The 25,350-nt window shown below is 43.7% G+C and overlaps 1 long non-coding RNA gene and 1 gene segment (V, D, J or C); one reads left to right on the top strand and one right to left on the bottom strand.

Moving 5' to 3' along the window:
• Positions 1–797: 797 nt before the first annotated feature.
• Positions 798–1,437, top strand: LOC103794988 (T cell receptor beta variable 11-2-like). The segment is given in 2 exon segments: positions 798–933; positions 1,031–1,437. Coding segments are annotated over 2 exon segments (543 nt in total).
• Positions 1,438–10,753: 9,316 nt separating this feature from the next.
• LOC144578432 (uncharacterized) overlaps positions 10,754–25,350 on the bottom strand; it is an 88,152-nt gene continuing 73,555 nt past the window's right edge. The window contains exon 2 of the long non-coding RNA XR_013524198.1: positions 10,754–13,740. This is a non-coding gene — a long non-coding RNA (uncharacterized LOC144578432). The remainder of the gene's footprint in view (positions 13,741–25,350) is intronic.

Below are 25,350 nucleotides of genomic sequence, written 5' to 3'. Positions count from 1 at the left end.
TGCATCATGAACACTGGGAATGGCAAAGAGGAAACTGCTCATTGGTCTTACTAAAAATGAACCCTTCCAACTCTGAGCTCAGGGTATTATTTTATCCCTTTAGCTTACAGCGTGTCGGGTACTTCAACAAGCTTCTAGGATACACTTGTATCAGTTAACAGCTTCTATGCGCATAGGACCAGGAAGATAGAGAACCTAGTAAAAGAGAAATGCCGGCTGTGGAAGGTGGCTCATGCCTGTAATCCCAGCACTTTAGGAGCTCGAGGCAGGCGGATCATGAGGTCAAGAGATCAAGACCATCCTGGCCAACATGGTGAAACTCCATCTCCACTAAAAATACAAAAAATGGCTGGGCGTGGTAGTGCATACCTGTAGTCCCAGCTACTTGGGAGGCTGAGGCAGGAGAATCACTTGAACCCGGGAGGTGGAGGTTGCAGTGAGCTGAGATCATGCCACTGTACTTCATCAGCCTGGCAACAGAATGAGACTCCATCTCAAAAAAAAGGAAAAACAGAAATGTCCAAAGAGAAGGATAATTGCTGATAAGACAAAGAGGTCGCCAATTGATGTCTCTATTTCGAGTTGTCTTCAACTAGAAACATCCAGCAGAGGATGGGCCTAAAGATGTAGTGAGAGACCTAATCCCCAAGCCCTAGAGATGTGAGTGGGAACACTTGGATGAACTTGCCCAGTCTATGAATATGGTAAAGCAACTCTGTGCTCTGTTTTACTTATAGTAATTGGTTTCTTAGAACATAGGCATTTATGGAGGCAATGATGTCACTTTGGGAACTGCCATGAGAGAACAAGGACGTCCCTCCTCCTCTGCTTCTGCTCACAGTGACTCTGATTGGGCAAAGCTCCCATCGTGCCCTGACCCTGCCATGAACACCAGGCTCCTCTGCTGGGCAGCCCTCTGTCTCCTGGGAGGAGGTGAGTCCTAGGAACACCATGGCACATTGGATCTCTCGGTGATTATTTCAACCATTTCCTTCTTTCTATTTTCAAATTCTGTCTTTTTCCTTCACAGAACTCACAGAAACTGGAGTTACCCAGTCCCCCAGATATAAGATTACAGAGAAAAGGCAGGCTGTGGCTTTTGGGTGCAATCCTGTATCTGGCCATGCTGGCCTTTACTGGTACCAGCAGATCCTGGGACAGGGCCCAAAGCTTCTGATTCAATATCAGAATAAGGATGTAGTAGACGACTCACAGTTGCCTAAGGATCAATTTTCTGCAGAGAGGCTCAAAGGAGTAGAATCCACTCTCAAGATCCAGCCTGCAGAGCTTGGGGACTCGGCCGTGTATCTCTGTGCCAGCAGCTTAGCCACAGCGTTGCAGAGACACTTCCTCCTGTGCAGAAAACGGCAGGGCTCCTCTTCTCTATCAGCTCACAGCAGCCTTTCCTTATTCCTCATCTTCCCGGGGAAGAAGTGAGTTTTCAGATATAGCTAGGATTCATATAGTAGGAGAAAATAAAGTAATGCCCCAGTTTCATTCTTTCTATTGTTTGCCAAATCTGGTACTTTTTCAAAATGCCTTAAGATCAGTGGGAAATTTTCTTTTCCTTACAGGAAAGCCTATAATTTGGAGGGGAGAGAGAAGGTGTTTAATTCTGATTTAAGACAGTGATGGCTGGTATTTTGCTCTCCCATCTGAGCCAGGTTGTTGTTTATGGATATTAAAGCTGCTATTATGTCTCCATCTGTCAGACTGTAATGTCCATCTCTCAGGTGGTTTCATCTCAGGTCATAACATTGTTTTATGACCCTCCGACACCAACAAATTATGGTATCTCTTTTCCCCATAGCTCAAAAAAGGCAAGTGCAAGTCCCGTGTCTTGACAAAACAGCACATTTGTGCTGTTCCTGCCTGCTGGACACTAGGAGGCTCTGTGGCTCCATTGTTATCCAGAGTATGTCGGGGAGGGGCTGGGATTGCTCCCTGGAAGATCCTTAATGGAAACCCTGGAGTTGGACCTGGATTCAGGGAGCTGGGTTGGAGGTGTCTGCAATGAAGGCTGAGAATAAAGGGATTAGAATAAAAGGCAACCCTTTTGCCTCTAATGATGTGGAGATGGGTTTTGTTTTAAGCTGAGATTTGAATGAGGCTCTGAGTGGCAGGTGTGCTTGCAAGTGGATACACCTCTGAGCTCACTTAAGATGTGGAGGCACAAAGAGTTGGGGTGGTGCAGCGCCCATGTTCTGGGGTGGGGAAAGCAGGGAAGCAGTTTCTGTGTCACAGGAGCCTCATACAGCCTGGCCCCAAACCAGCTCAGGCCAGCCCTACCTGTTCTGTTGAATGTAGAGGGAAGAACAGGTAGAATCAGAGGCACTACCCGGGACCATGTCAGAGGGACCCTGTCCCCAGGGAGCTTCAATCACAGTGATGCTATCAGCAGCATATACACTTATTAGCAAGGCTTAGGATGGAGTAGGACAGAATTTTCTCCCCAAAGAACTTTTGCTCTGAGCAGGAAAATGCCCCAATCTAGTTCTAACTCTGTTTCTCCAGATGCTTCTGTGTCCCTAGAACAAGGTGGGATCTGGGCATATAAAAGTTCTGTTTATTGGTTTGTTTCACCTGGCTCGATTTCAAGTTTTTCCATGTGATCGTGCATCTGACTCTACCAGTATGTTGTATTGGCTTATACCTCTCCCTCCCATGAGTCCCATGGCTACTATAAGGTACTAATTTTCTATTGCTGCTGTAATGAATTACCAGTAACTTGGTGGCTTACAATAACACAAATATTACCTTACCGTTCTGGAGGTCAGAAATCCAAAATGGATGTTACTGGGCTAAAATCCAGGTGTTGGCAGGGCTGTATTCATCCCCAAAGCTCTAGGGGAGCACTGTTTTTCTCCTGTTTTCAGCTTCTAGAGGCCACCACCATTCCTTGGCTTATGGCCCCATTCAATCTTCAAAGCCAACAAGGACTGGCTGAGCCTTTGCTCACTCGGCATCACTCTGATGCTCACTCTTCATCCTCCCTCTTCCACATTTTAAGACCCTCGTGATTATACTGGGGCCACCTGGAAAATCCAGGCCACTCTCCCTCTATTAAGGTCAGTTGATTGGCAACCTCACTTCACTTGGAACTTTAATTCCCCTCTATCAGGTAATTTAACACATTCACAGGTTCCAGGGATTAGGCCTGGGCATGCTTGAAGGGCCATCACACTGCCTCCCAAACCTAGGCACCTGGTAACAGGCTGGAAAACATAGTGGGGACCTTGAAAACCGATTGATGACCACCATTTTGCATTCTGGATCTAAGACACACAACAAAGGGATGGAGCCCATAAGAAAACAGACACCACAGGTCATACAAGCTTGTCTGTAAGCTGTTTTCTCCTTATGATCAACAAGTGCCCATGACTCAGCGGTATGCCTCTGTGCCAACAGCAAAAATGTGCCCTTAAACTACTCCTTCTGTGTTGTTACCAAATAAATAACCTAGTTGACCAATCCACAAAGTGGAGGCTACTCTCAGCTCTGTACACTCTACACCCTGAGAGGAAGTTTGTTAGTGAGATGCAAGACTGTTTTATAAGGAAAAGGACAGGTGCAAAGAGTAAGAAATGCTGAGCTTTGCTAGAGGTAAAAATAAGATATAAGTCAACTTTGGAAGATTTAATTTCCAAATCTGTGTGAAAAAGACAGTCTTCTTCCTGATTTATTGTGTGCACAGAGAATGTGAGAGATTCTGTGCTCTGGGTTTTGCAAACTTACTAAAGTTCAAGGATCAAAAAACTCAAGAGAGGCCTTTCACTGCAAAGAAAAACTTTGAAATCTAATGAGCTTTCGGGATACCAACTTGGCTCCTGTAATTTTAACAACGCAGTTGACATGCTTGCTCTTCCTGGGTAAGATGCTAACTTCTAACTCATTTAAGTTCATATAAAGGACTAGGAGCACAGGGCCACCAGTGAGAGGAATAGGAGAGTTGGCCGAGAAGCTGGCTTGCAATAAGACAATGAGTTCATCTTTAAACAGTTGGAGTCTGAGGTGCAAATGGTTGCAGTTGGCAAGCTCCTAGGTAAGGCATGTTCTGGAGAAGGTACTATGAATTGATAATATCAAAAAAAATCTACTGGGAGCCTCTGCAAGTGTGCATCTGTATCTCAGATCAATTACAGTTGAGTTCAGTCCTGCCTGATTCATCTCCCAAAAATGTAACCTCTGCTTAAAGGAGTTTTCAAGTTGGGGGTGGTGGCCCATTCAGTGATGTCACTGACAGGTGTGGAGGTAAAATGTCCCAAAGTATCTTTTTTTTTTTTTGGCTTATGTGCATAAGAACCCTGGTCTGGAATGTGCCACACCTGCTCTCACGCCGCCATGGACTCCTGGACCCTCTGTGTGTCCCTTTGTATCCTGGTAGTCAGTGAGTCCTCACATATTTATCATCCTCATGCTGGGCCTCTGTATAGATGACTACTTCTATTTTCCTTATTCTGTTTCCTATTTTTGCCTTCTTTTATAGCATGCACAGACGCTGGCATTATTCAGTCACCCAAGCATGAGGTGACAGAAATGGGACAAGCAGTGACTCTGAGATGTGAGCCAATTTTAGGCCACAATCTCCTTTACTGGTACAGACAGACCTTGGTGCAGGGACTGGAACTGCTGAGTTACTTCCGTAGCCGATCTATTATAGATGACGAACAGATGCCCAAGGATCGATTCTCAGCTGAGAGGCCTGATGGATCATTCTCTACTCTGAAGATTCAACCTGCAGAGCAGGGGGACTCAGCCGTGTACATCTGTGCAAGCCGCTTAGCCACAGCGTTGCAGAATCGCCCCCTCCCTGTGCAGAAACCCTGGTGCTTCCTCTTCTCCCCACAGCTCCCAGCAGTCCTGAGCAAAGTCTTTCCTGCTCCTCCCTCCTCACAAGAATATTTAAGTGGGTTTGGAGCACAGCAAAGACAGAAGATGGTACAATTTTAACATACAAAATCTTGTGTAGGAGATAATGTAGAAAATGTGTTTTGCAGATTGTATATGGAGTCAGAACTCACACACAGGTAGGATAAACCTTAACCATTGATGCAGCAGGTTTCCCTGCCTTCTATCATTTGTCACCCTCCATCCATTCAAAAGGTGGGAGGTCTTGAGAATGGCTATGTCTTCAGAACTACTCTGCCCACTTCTCTCACTCTAACCTGTGAACAGAAATTTCCCCCTCAAGTACTCTTTATTGTGAAATAAAGTTCTTTTCTGTGATTGTGGAAATTTCTTTATTCTAATTTCAATATAACATTTATATATAGATTTTTACATTACACTTAAAGGGATCTTCAATGTGGGTAATACAGGCAGTTTAATACATTAGAAGTAAGCTACCCCTCTTGGACTACCAGGATTCATTTGCTTCTATCTTGCATAAAGCAAGCCAGGTGATAGCTAAAGGCCTGTGTGCACTCACAAGACATTGATGAGATCTCCTCCACTGCCTGTTCTGGAAGTAGCAATATGAATAAACACAGGGTGTCTAAAAGCACACGGGGCTGGGAGTTGTGGCTCATGCTTGTAATCTCAGCACTTTGGGAGGCCGAGGTGGGAGGATCACTTGAGGTGAGGAGTTCAAGACTAGGTTGGGAAACGTGACATTTTGTCCCTAAAAAAATATATATTTTTAAATTAGCCAGGTATGGCAGTCTTAGCTACTCAGGAGGCTGAGTTGAGAGGATCGCTTGAGTGCTGAAGGTCGAGGCTGCAGTGAGCCATGATCATGGCACTGCACTCCTGCCTGGGCAACAGAGTAAGACCCCTATTCACACACACACACACACACACACACACACACACGTAATTTAAAAGAAAACACAGGCCTGGCCGGTCTTCCTTCGCCCCGTTTTCTCCCTGATGCTGTCTCCTGAATGCCCAAATCTGTAGTTTTTTTTCTGGTTTATGCCACACATTTCCACACAACACTTGCAATTCATTCTGAAGAGTTATCAAGTCTTTCTTCCATAGCAGTATTTACATACTGATTACTTCTTAACCCCTATCAGTGAATCATTGGCAAGTGTTGCAAAATATGCCTGTATTTTGAGTGCCCAAGACTATTTGGGTTTCCCCGAGTTCTTCCATATACAGATTTCACTTGTCATTGTCCTAGTTTTGTCATTTAGAGGCCAAGATTTTAAGGATGAGAACGGGGCAGAATGAAATTCAGGATGCTTTTTTTAATATAACGTAGATCGAGAGGCCTACTCTGTGTTTCTATCTTGTTTTTGTGTCTTCCTTGCTCATTGGGCTTCTCCCCGCTGCCTCCAGATCATTTTCCTTCCTCCTTTGAAGCCCAGCTCCTTTACACGCATGACATTAGAACACGACCCTTCATTGCTGCGCTTGCTGCTTTCCCTTCAGAACTCTCTTCTCATTCAGTCCTCCTGTCTGCTGCTGATCCTGCCATCATTCTTAGTGACTACTCATCATGCAGACCATTGTTACATTGGTTTTGCTTCTCATATTCTTAACCTTTTCACTCTCAGGGAGATTTTTAACCTACAATCTTTTTAAGAGTTGCTTCCGTGTTTGCAGTAAATATGTACTGAATAAATGCATATCTTTCTCAGCTTCGCGCTTTCTGCGGATTGGGACTTTGTTGACATTTTATTCATTAATCCTAACGTTGTATAACTGACAAGGAAGGTATTAAAAGCACATGTTTTGGAGCAGCGAATCCATAAATAGATTTAAAGAGGCGAGTGCAAAACAAAGTTGTTTAGAGCTGCTGTCCTGGGCTGGACGACAGATAGACGGTGTAAGAAACAGTAAAAATCATCTGGTAATTTCAATTTAGCTTTAGAATCTTTGGCTGGAACAGCTCCAGGGGAATCAGGGGATCAGAGGTGGAAAGACAGAGAAAGAGGCTAGGAATTGAGAACTGGCTAGGGTAGCATTCCCTAACCCAAGGTTTTCAAAGATAATATCGAGGTCCGCCATTTCTTTTTAATATTTTTAACAACCAAAGGAAATTATGCACATGACCCAAGCTATACATAATGAGGAAATTGGCACACGTCTTTGCTGAGATGGAATAATATTGAAGTTCTGTGAAATTATGGGCTCATCTCATGCTGATTAAAAACCCTGATTGACAGTGCTGAGTGTTACAAAAATGACAAAATAAATGATTACTTTAAAAACATTATTTTAAAAAAATTAGCATTTGACAAGAATGGGATTAAACAATTAAATTAAATACTGCCAGATAGTATAAGCAATGAAGAAGTTTGAAGCTTCCAGAGCCTCTGACCCAGCTCACCTGACTTTCCAGGGGCTCATGTCTTCTAAAGTTCATCTGTTCAGGGAAAGGGAAGTATGGTTGTGCAGGAAATACAGCAGGTTAGGAAATCACAGACTCTAGAGTTTTTACAGGCTTTTACATCCTGAGCATTTGCGCTCACTCTTTCCACAGTCTGGAACAAACTGTATTCTCACCAGACAGGGCCAGACACTGCTCATCTATCGAGGACTGACTCACTTCTGCCTTCCTCCTTGCTTCTTACCCTGACATTCCTGGCACTGTAGTTTATCATTTGCTTTCCTTTACATTCATAGGAAAATTCAGGTACATAATAAAGACTATTCGATGTTTATGAAATGAATAAATTAGTGTTCACTTATACAGAGCTCTGAAATATTACATATTACTAACTGTTTTCCCTTCCAAAGAGGCTCCTTTTACCTGAAATATAATGGAGAGTGATTATGGTTAGTCTCAGTTTCTATACAACTTCTGCAGTAGTCTGAGCAAATGTGTTTTCCCAGTCAGGATAATGACCAGTGCTACACAGTATCTAAAGCTGGAATTCGCAAATGTCCTTTTGGAACAGAGAAATATATGTTATAATAATATTTATCCAGTCCCATGATCCAGAAAAAGAAATTCCTCACCACAACCACACTTTTCCAAAACCACATCCTCATGAGTACGGGAACATCATCAGGGTGCAGCTCAGACTTCAACCTTAAATACTGAAAGAAAAATTTTCTGTGCTCAGTAACAGAATCTTAACATGTTGAAATAAGAAGATACTGTGCATGTACGTGTGTGAGTGTGTGTATGTGGGTGGTTGTGTGTGTATGTGTGTGTGTGCCTGTGTTTTCTCATGGAGATTCATCCACATGAAAATAGTTTCTCTTTGGATTGCATTACTAAGAGGCGCTGGGTCACTGAGGGAGCTCATAGGCACTTCTGGGGAGTGGTGGGAAATGTCACACCACTCAATCTGCCTAGGTTATAGCTGATGGGTTGCTTATTTCAAGACTTTTTATAAATTCAGAACTAAATATGTAAAACCTAAAAACTCCCTTTATAAAATGCACTATTTAAAATTTTGTAATAATGACTTTAAATACTAAATGTGAAGACAACATGTGTCTTATAAATCAAAGGAGATATTAAATATTTTTCCAAGATCATTCTGCTGGATATCTTCACACTGCTTAATTGTATGCCCTGTCTTATTCAGGCTCCTCTCTTCCATCTTCTTGTATGAATTGCAATGATGTAACAACTATTAATTTTTCAATCAAAATCTTGGTTAATGTACCCTATTGTCTCTGCTGGCTAAGGGAGGATTTGAAGATTAACCCTAAATCGGCTTATCTGAGAAAGCTTAGAGAGGGTGTATGTGAGAGGTCGGGGGTTGCAGGAGCGGGGTGCAGGGGTCTCTGTTACTGACTTGAACAATCAGAGCTCATCAGGTCAGAAGGTGGGAATCTCTGAGAGTATGGATCTATAGCCACTTGGAGGTGCTGTGTCTCTGCAATGCTGCAGGAAACCCTGGGGAGTGGAGGGCAGGTGACCCAGAACAGGAAGACTGAAGGGAAGGCCTGGATACTTGCTAACATCAGGTGGGGGCCTTTTGAGTTCAGAGTGGGTTCTGAGTTACACACAGCCTCCTTACTGTCCAGGGAAGGGTAGGGGTGCGAGAGGCCTCAGTTTGTGCCAATGAGGGAAGTCTCTGTGTCTGTCTGGCCAGGGAGGGTGAAGGGACTGGGGCATCAAGGGCTTGGGAATCAGTGTCAGGGCAGGGACAGTGGTGGGCAGGGTAAGGTATAACACAGGCATGTGGACGCTGTGCTCTACCTGCCCCACCTTTAGTTTCAGGAATGGTACATGGGGTAGCAGAGCCGGGGACCTGCCTAAGGGTACAGTGGGCAAGGGATGGCCTGCAGAGGAGGCAAGTGGAAAGGCAAGTTTACTATGAAAATGCCAAAACATTCCTGCCCCCACTCAGAAAAAGACCATGGATGGGATGTTAGCAGCCAGAGGGCCTCAGGATCTGGTGATCTGACAGGCGTCTCCCAGGTACCCTCTGCTGCTTCTGTATGAGATTTGTTTTGGTTCTGACAGAAATCATGCAAAATAAGTATTATTTTACCTGTTTACACATTTGACTGAAACAGATTTCCTGGGCCTCATATACCCTTAGGTGGAAGAAACCAGGCCTGGCGTTGGGTAGATCAGTAGTAGCATGACTACGGTCAACATCAACCAATTCTGCATTTCAAAATACTAGGAGAGAATCATTCAAATGTTCCTGAGGTAAAGAAAAGACAAACACTTAAGGTGATGCCTATCCCAGTTACCATGATTCGATTTTATGAATGTACCAGTGATCACATCTACCTAAAAAATATGTACATCTAACATGCATCCATAAATAGTTAACTGAAAAGAAGATAACTGGCTGAAGTCTGTTCCTCCAATACTATCCCCATTCCCACGCTGCAGATTTGTTCTCTCATATAGTCTTCCCTTTCCAGGTCTCCATTAGCAGGAGGAGAAAGTCGTTCATCATATGTGATCATTATACTCTTTGCTGAAAAGTCCAAGGAACATATAACTTCCAGGCTGAACATATTCATTCATCTTTCATTGTGGCAAAAGAGAGGGGTGCAATTTTCTGCACCAGGACTGTCCTATGAATGAGGCCCTGTGATCTCTTTTATGAAGGCTGTGAAGAAAGAGTTTTCTCAGTGAACAGCCAAGGAAATGGGATGCTTTTCAAGGAAAGTGTAGTTTTCCTGCACCTGATGTAATTTATCATGAGGGGAAAAAACACAAATAATAGTTATTCATTAGTTAATTTATTGATTTCATAAACATTTTAAGGCCCCTGCTTTGCACAAGAGATTGTGTCACATAAATTTCAAAATGAAACAAAAAATAAAATAAAATAAAAAACCAGACAAGACATTTTTTTAAATGAAGAAAGTACGTTTCTTGCGTTCGACAGTATTAAGGCAATTAATATTAAAATTTATTTATTGAATTATTCTGAAATTTGTTTATAAATTATTTTGTTAATTCAAAGTACTTTAATGTTTCTGACTTAAACAAATGTTCTTGTTTTAAAAATCTGTCTCTTTAGTTACCTACCTCCTTTTACCAACTTAAAAAAAAAAATAGTGAGAACATTTAACATGAGAGCTATCCTCTTAACTGGCTTTTAATCATACAGTACAGTATCGTAGTCTGCAGACACAAGGCTGTACAGTAGATCTCTAGAACTTCCTCATCCTGCCTAATGGAATTTTATTCCTCTTGATAGCAACTCCCCATTTCCCTCAACCCCTAATCCTCGGAAGCCAATGTTTTAGTTGTACTTGCATGAGCCTGACAATTTAGGTTGCCTCATAAAAGCAGAGTGGTGCAGTATTTGTCTCTCCGTGCCTGACTTACTTTCTACAATGTCCTCCAGGTTCATCCACAATGCCACATATGGCTAGATTTTCTTCTTTTTTGACATTATTTCCTTGTGTGTATATACCACATTTAAGGTCTGAGGTATTAAACGTATAGTATTTGACTGTTTCTATAAAACCATGTGTTATGTGAGTGGCAGGGTCATTTGCAGAGCTGCAAGCTCTGAGTAAATCAATGGTTCAATTATGCTGCATGGAGAAGACCCAGAAAAAAAATCATAATTCCATCCTCTATTTTCATTTTACTATACACAAAATAGAAATCCTTCATTTGCAAAATTTCAATTAATTAGTAGTTCACCTGTCAGAAAAAGCTTTAAGACACAAATGCTATTCTCATTTTACAGAGAGGAGGGAATTGACCCATAGGTTAAATAACATAATCACATTAAATGGCTATTAGGATGTAGTACTCGGGGTCCAACTCTGACTTGTCAGTTTCTAAGCCCTTTGTTCATAGCTCGGTGCTATGAGGCATTTTCATAAAGAGAGATGCCTACTTCTTAAAATCAGAGTATTTGCTTCCTACATCCCTTTGAGACCCACTGGCTCCAATAACATCATAGACAGAGATGAGATTACTCTGAAGACAGGGTAGGGAAAGGACTCTGAAGGGATGCCATGGCACCCAGCCCTGACTCCCATTCTAACACCAGCCCGTCACTACCTGAGACCAGCTCTTGACAGGTTCGGCTAAGTTTGTTTTTTATTTTGTTAATCTATAAAATGAGACTAATACAGTCCACCTACAGGACTGCATACAGATCTTAGTATTATAAAATATCTAGCCTATAATAGGAATCTAAATATCTTGATTCCCTTTGTTAATCTCAGACACTCTCTTCAACCTTCGCTATACACAAAGGCAGATTCAGATACATTCTGCCTGGAAATCTTAAACTGAGAACTTAGAAGTCACAGAAGTGGAAATATATGTACCTGATGATTCCTTACATGAAATTAACTAAAGAAGGTAGCATAAATATCTCCTCAGATATTTAAAAATCAACTTTATTAATATATACATAACATTACACATTTTAAATGAACAGATATGTGATTTTTGAGCAACATATATGTGTAGACTCTTCTAATCCCTACCCCTATTAAGATGTCAAACATTTTGATCACACAGAGAGTTTCCTCACTCCCCTCTGGAATGCCTCTCTCCATCCCTGACAACCAGTGATATTTATCACCAGAGAATAGTTTGCTCAGGAATATTTTTAATGGAAATGTACAATTTCTAACTATTAAAACACTTCCACTCTAATACACAGGTAAATATTCAAGAGAGAGAGGTGCTTCTAAAGATATTTATGGGTATGCCCATCAATGATAGACTGGATAAAGAAAATGTGGCACATATACTTCATAGAATTCTATGCAGCCATAAGATAGAATGAGATCGTGTCCTTTGCAGGCACATGGATGAAGCTCAAAGCCATCATTCTCAGCAAACTAATACAGGACCAGAAAACCAAACACTGCATGTTCTCACTCATAAGTGGGAATTGAACAATGAGAACACATGGACACAGGGAGGGGAACATCACATACCAGAGTCTGTCAGAGGGGTGGGGGCGAGTGGAGGGAGAGCATCAGGATGAATACCTAATGCATGGGGAGCTTAAAATCTAGATGATGGGTTGATAGGTGCAGCAAACCACCATGGTGCATGTATACCTATGTAACAAACCTGCACATTCTGCACATGTATCCCAGAACTTGAAGTAAAATTTAAAAAAAATTTTTTTAAAGGTATTTATGGCTTTAGAAGGGTTTTGAACACTTTCACAACCCTGAGAGATACCTGATTCATGTTAGGGACAATCCTGTGGAGAGAGACAAGATGACAGAATGACACCAAAACTTTTCCCAGCTGGAAGAGGCTGCTTCCACATAATTTGTTCATTCGTTTTCATTATTTTTTCTCATACGCTCATTCACTGAAATTACTTTATAATGATATTCTGACAAAAATTAATCATCTCTAAGAACATTATTTTGAGTTTCCATCAGACAACGCTCGGCTGTGATTTAGCTCTGCTTCCTGAGCACATAGAGTGCACTGGGGCCAAGCAAACCATGGGCAATGGGGACTCCACTGAGAGATAATGTCACATTGGGAGAAGGGCTCTCTCTTCCTTGACTCCAAGCGTCCAACTCATAAAACCTGAGCCCTGAGCTAGAAAATCCCCCTTTCTGTTCTGGCCCCGCCCGGGCACCAAGCTCTTTTGCTGTGTGTCCTCTGTTTTCTGGACCCGAGAAATCCTGGGCACATATATGGCACACACTCACAGGCTTGTTGGACTCCACCTGGATAACAGCATCAGGTGGTCCTTTGCTGTGACTTTAACTTCTGTATTCTTCTCTCCAAAGTCTCATTGATGCTGAGTGACCCAGACCCTGGTCATGTGCTTGTGCTAAAAAGAAAAACAGTACCTGGGGATGTGAGCAGAATATAAAACAAAACTATGTACTCAGAACCAGCCATACAACCTATTGGCATTCCCTTTGTTCAAACATTGTTAAGAATTTGAAGAACATGACAACGTTATACCAAATGTGGCATCCTACTAACTGTGGGGCTCTGTGCACCAAGATATGTTATTTGAGCTCCTTTTTATATATTACTAAATAAATGGCAGGAATCTTGCATGAAGGGGTACTCCCTATGAAACATGACATCTCAAATAAAAACAGAGCATTCTTCCTTACCCTAAAGTCTTCCCTTTCTCCCCAAGTCCCTCACACATCAGGCCATCTTTGTCCCTATAGGTCATAGGCAGTGCTAGGTGACCACCATCATCCACACGGAGAGGATGGTCAGCAGTGTGAGGTGGTTCTACCTGCTGTGGTCTCACCCCAGGCATGGAAATCAAGAGTCCTGGGTGGAGCTGAAGGTGCTCAGCTGGGCTTGTCAGGAGTCCTGTCTGTCAGTGAGTTGACAAGAAGCAGAGCAAAACGACTCCTCCAATGTTGATGATCCTGCCCCTGGGATTTGGAGACCTGATAACAGAGAAAACCAATATAGACAAAGGATTTTTAAATAGGATTATGGTCAATTAAGTAAATTAGAAAAGGAAACTTGCAGGAGTACTTGGGATACAGGAATCAAAAACACCAGGAAGACATGAGGAGTTTCCCTAAGAGTCTAGACTACAGCACTATGTAGATAACAAATGCCAGGATATTAATTATAATCATTGAAGAAATAAAATTTACATTGAGTTACAAACTGTTTACAAAATGTCGTGAAAATCTTGTAGACTTGTTTTATTTCAGACAAATGTGTTCTTCTCATTCTCAGCTGTTCACTAGTGCATTTATTTTGAATTTGACTATCTGGAGCAGAGGCGTGGCCTCTCCTGACAGGAAGGCACTGGGGCCCAGGCAGGGAGAAGGAGGTCTCAGAATGACTCCCTTGAGAGCCCTGTTCCCCGTTCATCAACACACAGACCCAGAAGACTCCTCCATCCTGCAGCACCTGCCATGAGCATTGGCCTCCTGTGCTGTGCCGCCTTTTGTCTCCTGTGGGCAGGTGGGTCCTGGGAAGGGCCCCTACGTGGATATCAAGGCCCAGAGCTTTCCCACTGGGGCTGCAGCATTGGATTTGTTCTCCTTCTTTGCAGATTCAGTGACTGCTGGTGTCACTCAGACCCCAAAATTCCAGGTCCTGAAGACAGGACAGAGCACGATGCTACAGTGTGCCCAGGATATGAACCATTACTACATGTACTGGTATCGACAAGACCCAGGCATGGGGCTGAGGTTGATTCATTACTCAGTTGATAAAGGTACCACTGACAAAGGAGAAGTCCCCGATGGCTACAATGTCTCCAGATCAAACAGAGAGGATTTCCTGCTCAGGCTGGAGTCAGCTGCTCCCTCCCAGACATCTGTGTACTTCTGTGCCAGCAGTGACTCCACAGTGCTGCAAGGCCATCTCCTCTCTGCACATAAAGGCAGGAGGCTCTTCCCTCCTCCCCCACCCAAAACTCAGGGATGCCCTGGGCAGAGTCTCTGCACCAGGAACCTTGGAACCCCGAGTGGCCCAGGCAGTGTGAACCTGGGTCTGTGCCGGGTGCCTCTGCAGGCAGTCTCAGCCAGGCCTAGACGGTCGCAGTCCCTCAGATGTCTCCTTTGTTGCTTTCCCTGCTGTTTCCTCTAAGCTGTCCTTTTGGGGTGGGGCCAGGGCTTCCTCAGCTCTCACTTTTTTTCTCACTTTTTTTTGGCCCTGAGTCAAAATCCTGAAACAGGATTTGTATTTCAGACCCATCCTGACCAGCGTCTCTTCCTGGAGACTGTGTTGCTTCCTCTCTCTAGGGTTTCCCCCAGTCCCCACCCTCACGTGGTCTCTCCTGTGGCCCACCTTCGGGCCTGCTGTCACCCCCCCAAGGCCTTGTTGGGTTTCTCCTCCCCTTACCTCCCTGCCCCTCTCTACCGCAGCCATGAGGGGAGCCCCTCTTCTGTGCCTCCTTCCTTCCCATCACAGAAACTTCAAAGGCTATTTGCTCTGCCCTGGGCTGGAGGCTTCCTTTCTGCAGTGGTCAACTCCTACCTGTGCTTCAGATCTCAGCATGAACAGCCCCTCCTGCAGGAAGCACTCCCTCGCCTCCCCGCTGAGATCAATTTTCCTCTCAGGAGCTCTCAGAGAAGCATGTGTCTGTTACTAACCTTTAGCACGGTTGGGCTTTCTCACACACTTGTCTGTTTATTTTTGCTTCCCACCCAATTTTTAAGCCCATGAGAGCTAAGGCTGTGCCTGCTGAATTTACCAACCTTGGTGCCTGGCACATAGAGAAACCCATTTCACAGAGAACGGATGAGTGAATGACAGGCTGAGTGAGTGATGAGTAGGTGGACGAATCAGTAACAGGAACATGCTACATCTGTTGTAACCTGGCAGAGATCTAGCATTAAGTCCAAGAAAGCCCACCCTTTGATTGCCGGGCTCAGGTGGGTCTTAGAAATTGATGGGGAATCACTATCATGGTGGCCACACCTGGTTCAAGGCTTCCTCTTGTGGCTGCAGCACCAGATCTCCTCCAGGCCTGTGTGATCTCCTTCAGATCTTTCCCCACATCAATTCTAAACAGATCAGAGATCCACTTCTAGAATTCAATCCTTAAAAGTTGTTCCTTGAAACCACTTCTAGTAAGAAAATCTCCATTAGGCTTGTGTCAATAAAACAGAGCCACTATATGTTTGAGAGTGTAACAGATTAATGATCAGAATTAGACCTTGTGCATATGTAGGAGGAGCTGAGGAAGAGAAGGTCTGGAGGAAGAAGTCAAAAGGTTAGGGAGCCAGTTAGTATCCAGGGCTCCTGGAGCTCTGGGCAGGATGGGCTGGTGTGGCAGGGATATGAGAGGGTCAGCGCATGCCAGGCCATGCAGTGGGACCTTGACCCAGCAGCACGGGAAAATTCCAAGAAAATCTCTTTCTGGAAAAGCTGTTGCCTCTGTGTGGGGGTCACCCCGTGGGTGCACTGCCAAATACAGGGGCCAGACTGGCTGCTTTTGGCCAACATTTGGGAAGATGAACTGGACACAGGGTGCAGAAGGAACAGGGTTTCCTAGGTCTGTTGGATGTATCTGCTGGTCACTGACTCTCACTGTCTGAGCACAATGACCTGCCAAGTGAAATAGTCACGGTTTTACATCTGTCTTCCAAATGTTACACAAATGAATCCCTGACCATCTCTAACCCAGCATGATAAGAGAAATGGCATGGGAAAGGCAGACTCTTGCCTTTGCAAAGTTGATTTAACACAGTCCAGCACATGATACATTCTCCCAGATTAAGACAACGGATCACACACTGTCTCAGCCTGCCACAGTCCCTGTACTCCTCACCTGGGGACACCTGTGCTGCTCCGGTGAATGTGGACACAATTTGTATGTACATGTTCCAGGCCCTGGCTACTCACATTCCTTTTAATGCTCTGCCTGCAGTCTCCCTCCACCCCGAGGCAGGGCTCTGCCTCCTGCTTCTATCTCCTTCCTGAGCTTCCATCCTGCTGGAGTTACATGGACATCAGACCCCCGGTCACACCACTGCGACCCATGGAGGCAGTGGGAGGGAATCTCCCCTCTAGCTGCCTTCCTGGACCCAGTTCTGTTATACCTAAAGCAAGTGCTCTGCTCACCCTTTGGGCTCTGCAGGTCAGAAATGTGCCTCATGAATTCGTAGCAGATCAGCTCAATGATTTGATGGCCACACAAAGTGAAATCCTCAGATCTGCAGAAATTGCCCTGCATTTCCGTGAAGATGGCGAGAATATTATGCTATAGCGATGCCTTCTCCCCATGTAGAGACGTAGGCCCAACAGGACAGAGCAGAGAGGGCAAAAGAGCCCAAAACATGTCTCAGATGGTTGAAAGACAATTTTCCAGGACAGTCCTACTGACAACATTCAGTCCCTGGTATTACGCGCCTCACCTCCCTTTCCCCAGATCTGCTGAGTACCCAGGATATCACACATCCCAGCATCATCTAACAGGGAAAAATACTTCACATACCAGCCTCCTTCCTGCACCACATTGACTAACCCTTGAAACTTGGCCTTTGCAGAAAATCTCTTTCTTCCCCTGGCCCAGTCTAACCCAGTAGGTTTAACTCATGATTTATGTGACCCCCTTATAATGTACTCAAAGGACAACACATGATTTTAGAGTAAACAATATTAATTTTACTTTGTACAAGTTGGACCTAAACAGTAAACCGAGTATTTTGCTCCCATCAGTGTCTTACATTGGACAATAGTAAAACAAATCCTTGATGCCAGAACTTCAGGTCCTAGTGTTTTCATACAGAAGTTCCCGGTTACCCAGTCCAGGGCACAGAATAGATGAGTGTTAATAAGTCACTCTGTGCCTGAGATGGTTTTCTGTGGGTATACAGACTAGTATTCTCCTATTGAGCGAGCATAAGAGTGTTTGTTTCTTCAAGCCCGTTTGTCAGTTGGTATGGGAATTTCCAATTTGAAATATGTTATGCTTTGTGATTTGAAAGAGTGTGAAATCTCCAAATACAATTCTGATATCTACGTTATTTTTTGAAGTTTTGGGTTTGAGAAAAAAGGAAATAAGTAGGAATGTCCATAGGTTTGGCAATTTCTATATTAAATGTGTGTGTGAGAGTGTGTGTGTGTGTGTGTGTGTGTATACATACACACAAAGGTATACAGAGAGGCATATGAGTGTGTTTGTGTCTATGTGTGTGTGTGTGTGTACATGACCATCTCTAACCCAGAATAAGAGAAATGGCACTCTGGAAAAGGCAGACTCTGGCCTTTGCAATGTTGACTTAACACAACCAAGCACAGGATAGATTCTCCCAGATTAAGACATCGGATCACACAAGGTCTCAACCTGCCATGGTCCCTGGACTCCTTTCCAGGACACCTTTGCTGCCCAGGTGTGAATGTGGACACAATTTTGTATGTAAATGTTCCAGACCCTGGCTACTAACTTTCTTTTAATCCTGTGTCTGAAGTCTCCCTCCACCCAGAGGTTTTATATATATATAAGTATACGTATATATACATACATATACATATATATAAAATTTTCCCTTGGAAGAAAATGTCATGATGATTACACGGCTTAAAGGGATTTATTTATGAAGAGTTTCACTAAAAAGAATTAGAAAATTTGAATTCTATTCTGAGTCCTTCCTTGCAACTGTCCAGGGAGTATTTTTGACCCTTCAAACCTAGGTCGTGGGTGTATTTGGCAGCCCAGAGTGCAGCAGACAGTTCTTGGCCCCATATACTTGTGAGTTAGACTGGAGATGCCTGCGAAAATGACAGACTCTTACTGCACTCTCAGTCCGGGCCTCTCTGGAATTTCACAGACTGTCATTGAACAAATAGATTCCCAGTATGAAGAATATTTGGACATAGCAAGGAGGAAGTATGAGCACAAACAACAAAAGTTTGAAGTGCAAACCCAAATACTTGAAATTTTGACATTATCAGATATTAATGTTTGGAGAACTGCATTAAATGAACCCAAGGGGGACCTGAAACAAAGAAAAAGAGGATGTCCAAAACCATCAAGTCACATTCATAAAAATTATCAAATAGCAACTCTAGAAATGAGTCGTCCAATCACTGACAACAAAATGCAAAGTCAAACAGCTGCTCCTAAAGAGACGTCAAAGATGGGTCTGAAGAAGTGTCTAGAATGCAGCACAGAAAATTAAAGCTGAAATATGAAAGAAGTTAAAGAACAGAGAAGACAGAATAGATGTTTTAGAACATGTGTGAAACTTTTCTCATTTTTTCTTGCATATAATTGAAGTTTCAACCAGATAAAATAGGTAGAATGTTATGAGATGATATTTATGATATGTTAGCTGAGAAGTTTTTAGAGGTGTTTAAAGACCTAAATTCAGAGTTTCCAGAATCAAAATGAATCTCTAGTAAGACAAGTAGTCAAGTCATAGGGAAATTGTAGAACATGAGGGACAAAGAGAAGATTTTGAAAGCAGTCAGAAAGGAAAGAGAAATACCTCCCATGGGAATAGATGGAGAACCACAGTCAGTCAAGATAGTGGTTAAAAATAACCATTAGCTCAATTATCATTCTCCTTCATTTAAGGTGAGATTTATTAAAAAAAAAACTTTTAGAAGAGGAATATGAAAACCAACTGCTGTGAGTTTGCTACCAAAGTATCTTTTCTGAATTATAGTTAACAAAGGTGGGAAATGATCCTGGAAGAAAGGCATGAGGTGCAGCTCATGAGGGAACCCATGTGATGGGAGAATCCCATTGGGCACATGTAACTGGGGGAATGAAGGAGGCTGGGGATGAATGGGAATGTCACAGGGGACGCTGACTTGCAGGAAAGACAATGAGGTCACCCCTTGCTGCTCTGTGTAGGGGGCGCTGTTGGCACATCCTAGAGAACATGCCCAGCAGACAGAGGAGCAGCTATGGGATGAAGAGATGAACTCAGAGATGCAGTGTGAGGCCTCTGGGTCCAGACAGTCTGGAGCACAAAGCAATGAGCCATGGATTGATGTTGATAAAAGGGAGCTAATAAATGTTCAGAGTGTCACCCCAGTGCATTCTGATATAAACGCTGTGACCCTGAGGTCCTGGAGATTGAGAAAGGAAGTGATGTCACTTGGGAACTGCCCTGTGGAGACAAGGACATACCTCCTCCTCTGCTCCTGCTCACAGTGACACTGATCTGATAAAGCCCCCATTCTGTCTGACCCTGCCCTGGGCAACAGGCTCCTCTGCTGGGTGTTCCTGGGTTTCCTAGGGACAGGTGAGTCCTCAGAACACCAATTAGTTTCCTTTTATCTCTGTGTGTAGGCATGTGTGTGTGTGTGCGTGCATGTGTGTGTGTGTGTGTGTGTGTGTGTGTATGATATGACTACAAATGTTCTTCCTTATTCTGTTGCCAAATTCTATTTTCACAGATCACACAGGTGCTGGAGTCTCCCAGTCTCCCAGGTACAAAGTCACAAAGAGGGGACAGGATATAGCTTTCAGTTGTGATCCAATTTCGGGTCATGAAATGCTGTATTGGTACTGACAGACCCTGGAGCAGAGCCCAGAGTTTCTGACTTACTTCCAGTATGAAGCTCAACTAGACAAATCATGGCTGCCCAGTGATCGGTTCTCTGCAGAGAGGGCTGGGGGATCCTTCTCCACTCTGAAGATCCAGCGCACAGAGCAGCAGGACTCTGCTGTGTATCTCTGTGCCAGCAGCTCAGCCACAGTGTGGCACAGTCGCCTCCTTCCTGCTCACAAACCTCCTCCTCTCCCTCCTGGCAGCTCCTAGAGACCCTTAACAGAGGCCTCTCCTTGCTCCTCACTTTTCATGGGAAAGAAGCAGATTTGGACCTCAGCTGTCGTTTGGGTAGAAAGAGACAACAGATCCATTCCTGAAACAGTGACTGCAAATGTAGGTGGTGAAAACAATCACGGCCCATGCGTTCTAGGAGTCCCGAGAGCCAGCTCACTGCTCCAAGCAAGGTGTGGATGTCTTTGCCTTGGCCTTTAGGGCAGAATGCATTTTCTAGAGGTCTTGGCGGTTGCTGTGCTGCCCAAGTACGTGAGGTTGTCATGGGCAGGAAACTGGCCTCTTCTCCCGCATGTGTTGGGGTGTCTGGCATCTGGAACGTCTGAGGCTACATCCTCTTCTATCCCTGTCACCTGGGAAGTCTTCTGCAACAAAATACCAAACCTTTCTTCCTGTTTGAAATAAAGACTTTGCAACTTTTGTGGTCCTTACTTGATAATACCATCAGGATAACAATAAGACTTCATTTCTTCTGCCTCCTGAAGCCACATGTATCCTTTATTTTGTTTCCATTTGCCATTGCTGCTGTCCTGATAGACAGAAACATGCATTCACCCCCGCTGCCATGATTCCCTCACAGGAAATCCAATTTCTAGACGCTAAGAGTTTTCATTGTTGCTCAGCTCATTTGATTTGAAATAATTTTCCTGAGGCCCTTAACTCAAGAAGTGCTTTATTTATCATATTTTTGATTATATTCCTTTTCATTTTATTTTTCATATTATATATTGTTCTATAGTACTTGTTACAAACAGAAGTACAATGATTATATTGCAATAGAATCTTCCACCTGTCTGCGGGTGATGCTGCAGTTTGGACCTGTGAAATCGAACGCACTGTCAGAGCTGATATGTTCATGGATCATGGGTTTCTGAGAGTCCTCAGCAACAGATGACTTCTCCAATTCTGGGACTCAGTGTTTCAGATGCAGCCATGATAGAGGTGCCCTGAGCCTTTCATAGCTAGAAGGGGCATCATGGTCCTTCCAAATCCACTGATCAGAAATTGCGGTGCTACAGACACCAAATTTCTTTCCCCAGAGAATGATGGTCCCTAACTGGAGTTGCTCTGGACCCATTTTTCATTCTGCCATCATCAAATCGCTCATTGCTCAGGTGCCCTCTGTCTCCTGGGACTTAGTGAGGCCAGGGCACAGATGGGAATTCCCTGACTTCCTAGACCTTTTCTCTAACAGCTGCCACCTTCCTCCACATGACCCCTGAGACACCTGGTCCTAACAGTGGACAAGCTCTGACACTGAGGCTGAACAGAACACGGTCCTCAGTTGTAAACGGTGCTGCAAGAAAATGTAACAAAAGCGAACAGGGCTTCCGATTTATACTGAGAATGAACACGCAAGAGGAGCAAAGGGCAGATGTTACTAATGAATGAATAGGAAGGAACAGGGTTTCTGCTCTAATGAAATGATCCTGCTGTCCTCAGTTGAGCAAGAGACACATTTCAATGCAATTACTTCAAGTCAGAGGCTAGCAGTTCTCCAACCAACCAGCATAACTATTTGCTCTGTGATCTCAGCAGCTCCAGAGGACTCAGAAATCCTTTCTCTGCACAAATGTCTTTTTGTCCTTTCCAAGACCCAGGATCACACACTCTGATCCTCTCATGAAAATAATGAGGTGTGCCCTAGTTGCTGTTGCCTCATTTTTAGTGTGTTGAGTATGAAGCATTGAAGAACTTTGAAGGCTTTGCTCTTGAGTTTAGGGATGTGCTGGAGCCAGCGTGTATGACTCAGGAAAATCAAATAGACATACTCTTCCCAGGTCCCAGTTTAGTGAAGCCACAATGACAGCTTGAAAATTGCCACGATGGGTATGCTGGTACAACAGGAATTAGTTAATGCTACCAGGCATGCCCCACCTTTACAGACACCCAGTTTAGCAGCACATCACTGGATTATTTTCTGATGTCCTTGTTATGCCACGTCTTGTGGGGACAAAAGGGTTCAGAATTCACCTCTCCTCTACTCTTGCTCCTAGAAGCCATCATCTACTGGGGCCTTGATTGTTGCTATTTCTATTCAATCTCCAAATTCTCTTGTTCTGTAGCTCTGTGTCTCCTACAAGCATGCCAGTGTGAAACTTGACAGCTATTTTGAATATAACTAAAGGTATCACTGAACAAGTTTTATTTTCAAATTATCTTTCCTAGCGTGGAATATTCAGATGCTAGAGTCATTGGGAACAGAGGTGGGCAAGTAGCGACTCTGGGTTGTAAATCCCTTACAGCCCCACTATTCTTGCTTGGTATCGACAGACCCTGAAACAAGGAGTAATCTTCTTTGGAAACTAAGCAGCTCCATGCCAGTCAGGAATGACTCCGGTTTTACGTTTGGCTGAGAGGTCAAAAGGGTGACACCTTAAGTGTTCTTCTCTCCAAGATTGAGTACGGCCGCTCTCCATCTCAGTCCCTGGAGGTTGTCCAGAGCTCCCAGAGTATCCCTGCTCTGGGGCAGAATCACCAAGGCTCATCCTTGCCAGTTCCGCACAGGCTCCAGGAGGGCTTTCCTGCTAGGTGCAGGGTACAGGAATGGCTGTGTCTGTTCCTTAGGTAGAGGGAGGCCAGAATGATGTTAGTATAAGAGGGACTGGGATTCTGGGCCTCTTTTAAACTATTTGACAAAATTTTTGGTTTTTTTGTTTATTTGTTTGTTTTATTTTGCCATTTCACCAATTAGGAGAGCAATCACTTGGTAGTTATATTGTTTTTGGCACTTGGGGAGGTTGTTGTGGTTAGGTTACATTAAGAAATTGTGCCTTTTTTCCTGTTCATATATAAACTGAGACAGTGAAAGAAACAGCAATAGTTTTCAAAGCAGTCGCTTACATATCCTATAATAAAGGTGGTAAGTTTCATTGCCCACATCTAATTTTCAGTCTAGTGGAAATGAACAGAGACCTGGGAAGAGTATGCCTATTTGATTTTTCTGAGTCATACACACCGACTCCAGCACGTCCCTAAACTCAAGGGACAGTTAGAGGGCATGTGAGCATGTCATGAGAGAGGTCAATGCTAATTGAGAGGCTGATGCCAATTGACAGGTCTGTGCCAATCCCCAATACTGTGAGATTGAAGGGGAGGAAGAGATGACATCTCCTTCAGACCTTGCCAATAAGGACGGACTAGGAGTTCATCCATGGAATCTAAGGAGGAGCAAATCCCAGGGGCATCTATTTAGGGTGCTCGTGCAAATCCTTTGTCCAGTACAGCTGTCATAGGGGACAGGAGGAAGAAAAGTTATGTGATCCATAGTCCCCTGGTTGATTTGGTTCCTTATGATACTGTTTTGCACCAGCATGTCCTCATCTCCTGCAGCCCCTCTGCCTCTTCCAGAATCATCTCTTCCCTCCTTGCTGTTCAGATCAGTGGATGTGCATTGCACAAGTTGATCATTTCCTGTGTAGGCCCTTTGCTGGTCTGAATTATGTCCATCCTTATTTTCTGCATTAGGTACCACTCCCTCCACCGTTGCTTGTTGCCTTGTAAGAGGTCTCCTTTTGTATATTTCAATTTTACTTTTTATTAATACACATTTGACTTCATCTTTTGCTGATCTATACTTTTGGGGTAACATTGTCATTTTTGGAGGACATTTTTGTTTATCTGTAGTGATTCAGATTAAATAATCTCTTTATACTTCGACATATGTGTTTTCTTCCTGTTGAAAATCAAATATTATTATACTTCATTCCTCTCATTCTGTTCCTCTTTCTTTACATGGTAGTTTTAAGGGAGGAAAACTTAAGACTATAAACTGGAGCAATGCGATAAAACTTATTCAGAATGAGGGGTGGATATTAAGCTTGGTAACTCAAAGCAATAGCAGGGTTAGAACTAGTGTTGGGAAGAGGGTTTAGGGAAGCTGATCATAAAACCTGCCGGATGGGGATGGCTCTTCTGGAATAATCTCCCAGCTCACTTCCCAGCATTCCTTGGGCCATTGCAGAAGAAACAATGATGAAACTTCACCTATTGGCCACAAGATGGCACTGTAGTCCACTGGGATCTAAAGGGCTGTTGGGGGGGGGGGCGGTCTAGCAGTGCACCCTGGGAGGGAAAGGGTTAAGAAAACTTAGGGCTTGGATCCAATATTATACAGATGTTGCAGCTGTTTTCAGTGACTGCTAGGCTACCTACAGCTATGCAAGAGGCAGGAAGTCCCTCTAATCTCCAATGAGATCTTCAGTTGAAGATTTTGGCCAGGGCAGGCTTGGTGTCAGGGCAGGTGCAGAGGAGAAACTAACTGCCTCAGAAGAACAGGGGAAAGCCAGGGGTGGGCTGTGCCCTGAGTCCAGTGCATTTCTGCTGCATCTTATCTTCCCTGTGGTCTCTCCAGGCAACAGCTTTAACCTGCCTAAGTGATCTGGGATTCTACAAGTTTATAAGTCGTGCTGATAACGTCATCTTGACTTGATTTCCATTGGACACCAAGCCTGTGTTCTCTGGAGGACAAAAAATATTGATAACAAGTTCTAAAACACCCAAGTAAACAAACGACTGAAGGAAAATGTTAGTAGATGCACCAAACTGTTCCATTAGACCTCAAGATAATCAACTGGTAGAATTATTGAAAAGAGGCTATAAATAAGTCTCTACTACGTATTTGTGGGTATAGAGCAGTGGTTGAGTCCTCTCAGGGTAGATTAAGGAAGGAATTCAGCTAGTATCATCTATCCCATACTTTGGCTTAGATAGAAATTTATGAGCTCCTCAATTTATTTTCTTGTAAAATATTACAGAATATTAAACAAACACCTTCTTTTTCTCCAGCCTGTA

This window comes from Callithrix jacchus, chromosome 11 (assembly GCF_049354715.1).
Source record: "Callithrix jacchus isolate 240 chromosome 11, calJac240_pri, whole genome shotgun sequence".
NCBI classification, from domain to species: Eukaryota; Metazoa; Chordata; class Mammalia; order Primates; family Cebidae; genus Callithrix; species Callithrix jacchus.
The sequence above is the reverse complement of the archived record's forward strand: the minus strand, read 5'-3'. Positions and strand labels throughout refer to the sequence as shown.